At 56.6% G+C, this 8,901-nt stretch overlaps 1 protein-coding gene across 1 annotated transcript in view; it reads left to right on the top strand.

Moving 5' to 3' along the window:
* The first annotated feature begins 5,596 nt into the window (after nucleotides 1–5,596).
* Nucleotides 5,597–8,901, top strand: part of CRYGN (crystallin gamma N) — an 8,694-nt gene continuing 5,389 nt past the window's right edge. Inside the window, exons 1-3 of the mRNA XM_006150253.2 lie at nucleotides 5,597–5,617; nucleotides 5,915–5,993; nucleotides 7,462–7,910. Of these exons, the coding sequence (XP_006150315.1) occupies nucleotides 5,597–5,617; nucleotides 5,915–5,993; nucleotides 7,462–7,910 (549 nt within the window). The remainder of the gene's footprint in view (nucleotides 5,618–5,914; nucleotides 5,994–7,461; nucleotides 7,911–8,901) is intronic.

Below are 8,901 nucleotides of genomic sequence, written 5' to 3'. Positions count from 1 at the left end.
CACCAGGCGCCTGTGTGTGCATGCCCAAGATCCCAGAAGGAGAAGGGATTGCAGTGTGGCCATCCCCCCTGGGGAGTCATTTCTCACTTTCTGTCTCTCTGTCTCTCTCTGTCTTTCTGGCGAGCACACCTGCCCTATGGGAAAAACTTCTCCAAAAAAAAAATAATTATCTTTTTGGATCTTGCTATGTATTTATTCAACAATTTAAGTGTAAATTTTGATGAGTTTTGGGACCAGCAGTTGGCATAATGGCTATGTCGCTGAACCCCATGTAGTATACCATGGTTCGGGTCTTGGACCCGGTGGCTTAAACTCACTCCAGGCATGTGTGCATGCATGCCCAAGATCCCAAGAGGAGAATGGAAGAGAAGGGATTGAGGCATAGCCATCCCCCCAGGGGATGATTTCTCACTTTCTGTCTCTCTGTCTCTCTCTGTCTTTCTGACAAACACCCAGTAGCTAAAACCTCTCCAAAAAAAAAATTTTTTTTGGTGAGTTTTCACAAGTTTATACACCTGTGTATCCACCACTACAATCAAAATATCAAACGTTTGTGGGGCCGGCAGGTGGTGTGGTGGTTAATGATGCTGGACTCCCATATGGCCAACTGTGGTTCAAGTCCCAGACCTGTTGGCTTGCTTTCTCACTTTCCCTCTCTTTCTCTCTCATTCTGTCTCTCTCAAGTAAAATTGAAATAAATAAAGTTAGAGGAATTATTTAAAATATATATATATCAAACGTTTGTATACACGGAAGGTTCCCAGTGGGCTTTCTTTGGTTGTTTTTTGTTTGTTTGTTTCCATAGGGTGCATGCACTTGCCAGAGAGACAGGGAGAGACAGAGAGACAGAAAGTGAAAAATCACCCCCCAGGCAGACAGCCAGGACATAGTCCCTTCTCCTCTGCTCTCTTCTTGGGACTTTGGGCACACACGCACATGCACTCAGTATGATGTTCGAGCTGCGGGTCTGGGGGTTGAACCACAGTCCAGTGTGTGGGAGTCCAACACTTTAACCACCTGCTACCCCCTGCGGTAGTCCTTACAGTTCCTATCTGCCACCACCACCTGTGGCCCAGGCAGTCCTGAGCTCCGTCTGGCACCAGCAATTCACATCCTCTGCCCAAGCTCCCAACATAAAGCTCTCTGGGCAGGCTCCGTGTGCAGCCTGGCTCGGGCAGTCCTGAGACCTGCTATGCAAGCGAATCGCGGTTTGCTCCCTCTTACTGCTGCGCGGGATCCGCGTGCAAATGAACCACAGTTTAGTCACCCTTCGGCTGCTGCCAAGCACCGAGAAGCAGACCAGTTGAAGGTTTAGAGGGCTGCAGCCTTTATGAAATTAAGAAAGCCTCTGGGGCCAGCAGGTGGCCTGGTGATTAAAGCACTGGACTCTCACATAGTCGACTGCCGTTCAAGCCCTGGGCCCAATGGCTTGAAAATCACGCCAGGCATGTGTGCATGTGTGCCCGATGTCCCGAGAGGAGAATGGAGAAGGGATTGCAGTGTGGCCACCCCTACCCCGCCCCCCCGGAGTTTCTCTCTCTCTCTAGGGAGTGCACATGCCCTGTGGCGAAATTCCTTAAAAAAAAGACAGGCCTCTAGAAAACCATCTGACCCCGTGCCAAGTCATAGGGAGAGCTCTTTGAGGAATGGGCGGATGAGAAGCCAGGAGTGGGTATTTGAAGCAGTCAGGGTGATTGCTCGGGGGAGCGGTGGACCCTGCCTGATTGCTGTGGGGAGGGCCTGCACATGCTCCTGTCTTGCGGCCATAACACCAGCAGCCCGTGGCGCTCTCCAGGGTGGCGTGATGGTGCCTGCTCCCGTGTCCCTGTGACCAGTACAGAATAAGGTCCCCTCTTGCCCAGTTCTGCTCTCATTGACGGTGGGAGCAGCAGCCGGACTCAGCTGGCCGGCTACACCCGGGCTGCTCCAGTTAGGGGTGACGGTGACTGAAGAGGAGCCCTGCTGGGGGGCGAGGGCACGCCTGGGGGTGTGCTTCCTCCCAGGCGAGCACCGGGAGCAGGAGTGCCGGGCCAGGTGTGCAGGTCCCTTACCTGTGGAGGAGAGCGAGCTGCGCCGTGCACCGCCGGCCGGGCCTGAGCCCCCGAACCCGCGTCCGCCCCTTGTCATGTCAGTCTCTTATTTCAGCCATCTTAATGGGTGCCCAGTGATGTCTCACTGACCTTCAATTTGCATGTTGAGGGGCAGTTTTTAAAGGATGGCATATTTTCAGCCTTTGAGTCATCAGATCAGGAAGTGTTGAAGACTTAAGTGAAGGAGAGGGAAGCAAGATCTAAAATAAGAACGGGAACACAGCTGGGCGTACTCTTTTTTTTTTTTTAATTTGCTAGTGGGTATGCGCAGCCCAGAGAGAGACAGAGAAAGGAAAAGAGAGAGAAAGCCCTCCCATGGGAGGTGGCCGCTGTAATTCCTCCTCCATCTCTCCCCCTGCTGGGATTTTAAGCACACACGGACACACATGCCGGCTGTGTTTTTCAAACTGGACTGGGGCCTTGAACTGAGCACACGGGACCTGGTGTCCTTAACCACCGTGCCACTGGTCGGCCCACCGAAACTGCAGGAGTCTGAAGAAATGTCAAGGGTAGAGCTTAAGGGCGTGAATGCTGAATTCAGTTCCCAGTCCCGCTGCTTAGTTGCTGTGTGTCCGTGGCTAAGTTACTGGATCACTCTGCCTCGCTTTGCACCTGTCACCTGAGGATGATAGTACCCACCTCACTGGAATGTGGGGAGAGTAAAATAACTTACTTTATGTCAGGTGCTAGTTGGTGCTGGCTAGTGAAAGTCATTGTTACTACTGTCCCTAGTATTGAATTTATTCTAATTAAAATCTTCCTACCACCTGCCCAGAGCTATTTGGGGGTGGGGGGAACATACCTGCAGTTCACGTGACCACCGCTAGGGGTCAGTCAGGCTGCAGCGGCCGTCATTTATCCAAACTGCCATATTTGGGGGTAAATGGGCGCCAAGAGGCTGGCGTGTAGGCCCGGATGTTCAGCCCACTGATTTGGTTCTGGTTTGGTGCAGGCGTGGGCATTCGCATTCACGCTATCCGTGTACTTCTGAAACCATCAGAGAAGCACAAGCCGGCCCAGGTCAGGTCTGAGCCCCAGGCTGGGCAAGGTCTTGGCTGAGAACACACAGCAAGGGGCGGAGGACAGGGCTTGTGCAGGGCAGCCCGCAGCCACAAGGGGAGACCAGAGCGAAGGGCAAGGATCTGGACGAGCCATTTGTAACAGGGCGGATCTGAGTGGACCACGGACATGCGGGCAGGCGTTGAGCGCCTGGACTCCATCCCCCACTGGGGGGCCGTGGGTCAGAGGGGTCCCCTGCAGTGACCAGTAAGGTGGGCAGGGAGCGGGGCTTTCATCCCAGCCACTCACCCCCAGAGAAGGCACCTCAGCGGGGCAGAGTCCCGGTGCATTTGGCACTTTGTGGGGTGCCAGGGGCGGGCCAGTGCCCAGTGGGCAGGGCCAGGGCCCAGGGTCCCACAGGAGGAGCTGTGCACCCGTCCCGGGAAACAGGCGAGTTTCGCAGGGTTTATATATCCATTGAACATTTGATGGTGTGCAGGTGTGTACACAACTAGATGGAAGACCCCATGTAGTTTTCTGAGGAACTTTATTTACCGAGCGTTAGTCATTTACCATCTCAGAAGTTCTTGTCACTTACACATTGCAGAAGGATACATAGAGTATTGCCATAAAATTTCTTTTTTTCTAAGAGGTTTTTGGGGGTACCAGTGGATGGCATAACGGTTACGTCACTGGACTCCCATGTAGTTGACTGCTGTTCGAGTCCCATATCTGTTGGCTTAAAATTCACACTGGGTGCATGTGCATGCGTGCCCAAGATCCCAAGAGGGGAATGGAGGAGAAGGGATAAGGCGTGGCCATCCCCCTCGGGGGCGATTTCTTGCTTTCCGTCTCTCTGGCGAGGCGAGTGCACACACCCTATAGCAAAAATCTCTCTTTAAAAAACAGTTTGTGTTCTTTTTTGGCCTTTGGGCATGTACACTCCAGAGAGAGAGACAGTGAGAGGGAGGGCAAGTGAACAATCACCCTCCAGGGGGGATGGCCATGCCGCAATCCCTTCTCGGTTCTCCTCCCAGGATCCTGGGCACGTGCATGCACTGGACGCCAGCGAAGGCCACCGGCAGGCGGCAGGCGGCAGGCACCCTGGGCCTGGAGCTGCCCACCTGCAGTGTTGACAGAAGTGGACTCTGTGGGCCGGCAGGTGGTGTGGAGGTTAAGGCCCTGGACTGCTACATGCTTGACCATGGTTCAAGTCCTGTAGCTGGTGGCTTGCTTTCTCACTTTCCCTCTTTTTTAAAAATTAATTTTTTTTAAACTTTTTGGAGAGGTTTTTTGCTACAGGGTGCATGCACTCACCAGAAAGACAGAGACAGAGAGACAGAAAGCAAGAAATCACCTTCCAAGGGGGATGGCCACACCGCAATCCCCTGTCTTCCATTCTCTTCTCAGGATCTCACGCACACACACCTGGCGTGAGTTTACGCCACCGGGTCCAGGACCTGAACTGTGGTCGACTACATAGGAGTCCAGCAACATAGTCATTACGCCAACTGCTGGTTCCCTCACTTTCCCTCTTTCTCTTTCTGTCTCTCTCTGGTCAAATGGAAAAGTAATACTAATAAATAAAATGAGATCATTCTTTTTTTAAAAAAAGTGGACTCTGCTTTCCCTTTGAGGAGCCCAGCCTGCCCCTCCCTGGCCACCAGGCCCATGGCCCCTGAGTCTTTCTCTCCTTTGATCTCAGAGTCTGTCCCCCCCAGGCTGGGGCCACCTAGTGAGTGGCAGGTTCACACACACACCCGGGGCTGGGGCCACCTAGTGAGTGGTGGGTACACACACACCAGGGTTGGGGCCACCTAGTGAGTGGCGGGTTCACACACACCAGGGCTGGGGCCACCTAGTGAGTGGTGGGTTCATGCCCCATCTCACCCCCGTGGCCCCGCCGTGTGGGGCTGCAGACCGAGACTCAGCACTGGCTCCTTCCACATACAGTCTTAGCCTCTGCTGTGCCCGAGTTCCACACCCCCGGTGGGCCAGGCCGCATGACTCTGTGAACTGTCCTTGTCACCCAGGTGGCCTGGCCTGTGCAGTAGGGGCCGGTCACTGGCCCAAGGCAGGCAGCCGGGCAGGGTGGGTGATGCCTAAGCAGATTTGCAGGGGGAGAGAGCGAGGGGCTACAAGGAGGCCGACTGGGCAGCGCGAGGGCAGTGCAAGGGTGGGCAGGGGCTGGTGGGTGCAGGGGGCAGTCAGAAGTGCACGGAAGACCGCAAGTTCTGGGGCGGGCTGGCACCGAGCGGTCAGGGAGGCCGGAGGCCTTGGGGTGACCTCCCTAGGCACCCAAAGACCCCAGCAGGGGCGGGGCCGCACGTGCTGCTGCACAGGACCGCCATGGTCCGAGTCCCAGCTGCAGGCGGCCCCTCGCGGGCTTAGCACGCCCGACAGCACTAACGCGCCCCGGCAGGCCCAGCAAATCTATTGTGGGGCGGCGCTGACCCAGCAGACGGCCCCCGGTATATCTGGGCTCTGGAGGAGCAGGGGCGAGCACCATGGCGCAGCGCTCAGGGAAGGTGAGTGCCACCCTCTGCTGTCCCCAGCCCCAGGGCAGAGGAGGGGAGTGGTCCTCCCAGGGCCCTTTGCCAAGGACAAACCCATGCAAGGCCAGCTTTGTGGCTTAATGAAAACGAGCCTCCGGCACTCAGCCAAGGCCTCTCCGGGGCGGGGGTGTTGGCAGAAAGGTCTCCCCATCTCCCTGCCCCAAGTCCGGAACAGAGGGCGTCAGACCTGGCCAGGTCCTAGCCTGAGCTGCTGCGGCCCTGCGGCCCTGGGCCCCGACCCACACCTCAGCAAGGCTGTCCTTTCTGCAGGAGAGCTTCAGAGACGCCGAGGGCTGCTCTCTGCAAAACGCTCAGATCTGTGGGACCTCGGAAGCCTTCGGGTGCCCAGGTCTCCCTGAATGTCTCAGAGACGCCTGGCCACACCTGCCCTGCAGGAAGGGAGACCAATTTGGATCTCCCCCCTTCCCCAGCATCCCTGCACTGGCTAATGTGATAAAGCCCTTGGACCCCAGAAGCTAAGTCAGGCCTCCAGCGGGTGGCATCGCAGTCTCGGGCTGGGGGCTACGTTACACCTTGGTAACAAACGGTGCTCGCTCAGAGGCGTAAAACAGCCAGGGTGTCCCTTGTGGGTCCCCACTCTCCCCTGCCCTGTGCCCCAGGCCGGGGAAGAACTCGGAAAAGCAGTCATGCCCAGGCTGGCAAAGCTTGCATTCCCTGACTGAGGCACCCAGCCACAGCCACCTCCACCGGGCCTGGGGCGGCAGCTCTGGGAACAGGAGACCTTGGGGAAGCCGAGGACAAGTCACTGGTGACACTGCTGCACTTCGACCGGGCCCTCCACGGTCCTTAAAACCCAGTCAAATGGTGGCATTTTAGGCTCCAGGATAAGGAAGGAGTGTGGGAGATTGTAAGTGCTTCATTTTGTTCTGTCTGGGGGCAAGGACAGCCTGCCAGTGCCACCTGCTGAAGGACACGGTACCTGAATGGCCGCAGGCTGACACCCGCCTGTACCAAAGGAGTGGCCTCGAACAGACAGGGCGGCACCCCCAAAGCCCTGCTTTGAGAGCATGAATCCCTCACTGGGCCCTGCCCCGGCGTGGGCTTGGTCGGTTCAGCCTCCCAGTTAAGGAGGCCCCCATTCCAGGACCTGGAGGAGAGGGAAACGCTGGACGCGATGGCGGTTGTGGGGCAACTTGCAGTGTTTAGAAAACATTTCCTCCAATGTTATTACGAATGGTATTTTCTTTTTAAAGAGAGATTTCTGCTACAGGGGGCATGCGCTGCCGGAGAGACAGAAAGTGAGAAATCACCCCCCAGGGGGGATGGCCACGCTGTAATCCCTTCTCCATTCTTCTCTCCGGATCTTGGGCACGCCCGCACACACACCCAGCGTGAGGATTTTTTTTTTCTTTTTTTTTGAGAGGTTTTCACTATAGGGCGTGTGCGCTCGCCAGACAGACAGAGAGAGACAGAGAGACAGAAAGCGAGAAATCACCCCCCAGGGGGGATGGTCACGCCACAATCCCTTCTCCTCCATTCTCCTCTCGGGATCTTGGGCATGCACGCACATGCGCCCGGGCGTGAGTTTTAAGCCACTGGGTCTGGGACGCAAACCACGATCAACTACGTGGGAGGTCCAGCGACATAGCCATTACGCTAACTGCTGGTTCCCACCCAGCGTGAGTTTTAAGCCACCGGGTCCGAGACTCAACCACTGTCAACTATGTGGGAGTCCAGCGACATAGCCATTACGCCATCTGCTGGTCCCACAAATGGTGTGTTTTAATAACAAGTAAAACCTGAGTACCAAATGCAGGCGAGGTCTGAAAAGACCTCAGGGAGCTCTCTGTCCCCAGGGAGCTGCTGCCCGGTCTGGGTCGGCTCCCTGTGCTCCTGGCTGGAGGGCCGGGCTGCGCTGCGTGGCCCATTAACCCTTTGCCTCTACGCACCGACTGGCCCAGGCGTGGGTTCCCTGGGGAGCGTGGGGCCCCAGACATCACCTCCAGAACTGCATGGTGAGAGGCCCCTGGCCCCAAGCTCTCTGTCCCCACTCCAGATCACTCTCTATGAGGGCAAGCATTTCACAGGGCGGAAGCTGGAGGTCTTCGGGGACTGCGACAACTTCCAGGACCGAGGCTTCATGAACCGCGTGAACTCCATCCGTGTGGAGAGTGGCGCCTGGGTCTGCTTCGATCACCCCGACTTCCGAGGCCAGCAGTTCATCCTGGAACACGGCGACTACCCCGACTTCTTCCGCTGGAATGGCCACAATGACCACATGGGCTCGTGCCGGCCGGTAGGGATGGTGAGTGGCCATTCAACGCTCCCTGCCAAGGAGTGGAGGCTCAGGCCTGGGCAGCCATGGGACAAGGGATCAGGGAGCCTGCACCTCCCAGCTGTCGGATCTTGCAGCTGAGAGACGGCCCTGCCCAGGCCCACCCTGCCGGTGTGAGGTGGTGTGGGGCCAAGGCGCTGGGCCCAGCGGGAGAGGCCACGTGCATCTGTTCTCAGGCGTGTATCAGAGACATTTCACATTTCTTACCCAAACACGGAACTGAATTTTCCATTTATATTTGGTAATATTATCTTTAAAAAATGTGTTGTTGTTGCTATAGGGCATGTGCTCGCCAGAGAGAAAAGGAGAGAAAGCAACCCCCCAGGGGACGGCCATGCTGCAGCCCTTCTCCATCCTCCTCTTGGGATTTTAAGCATGCACTCACACGCCCCAGGCATGATTTTCAAACCCATGGGTCTGGAACTTGAACTGGACAGTCAGCCATGTGGGATCCAGCCACTGAATTTAGCCACCATGACATTGGCTGCCCCTAAAATCTGGCACTATTCTAAATTTGGATTTGCAACTAGATGGGGAGCCCTCAGCTGAGCTCAGAGGCTGCCTGGGGCCTGATGTACCCACTGGGACAGGGGCCTCAGCACCCTCCAGAGCTGGCGCAGAAAGGCTTTGGAGAAACTATCACGGTGGGTCAGCAGAGAAGCTGCGGCAGGCCCCTTGGCATCGCACAGTGGCCGCCACCTCTGTCGTGGCCCAGTGGTGCAGGGCAGCAAATGCGGGATGCTGCTCCCCGTGGTGAAGTGTGTTCGAGTCATCCCCTAGGGCGGGTTTAAAGAGCAGGGGGTTCCCCCAGGTCACAAGCCCTAACTGAGCTGGTACGAGTCCCACACCTTCTGGTAGGAAGGGCTGATTCCCCCGGACCAGGAGTGACAGCTCTTACCCAAGTCCCCCCATGTGTGCCAGAGGGCCTCCCCTGGGCACCTGGATCGGACTGTCCTGCTGA

This window comes from Tupaia chinensis, unplaced genomic scaffold (assembly GCF_000334495.1).
Source record: "Tupaia chinensis unplaced genomic scaffold, TupChi_1.0 Scaffold000280_1, whole genome shotgun sequence".
In the NCBI taxonomy this organism is placed as follows: domain Eukaryota; kingdom Metazoa; phylum Chordata; class Mammalia; order Scandentia; family Tupaiidae; genus Tupaia; species Tupaia belangeri.
Note: the sequence above shows the minus strand (reverse complement) of the source record. Positions and strands in the feature narration are given on the sequence as shown.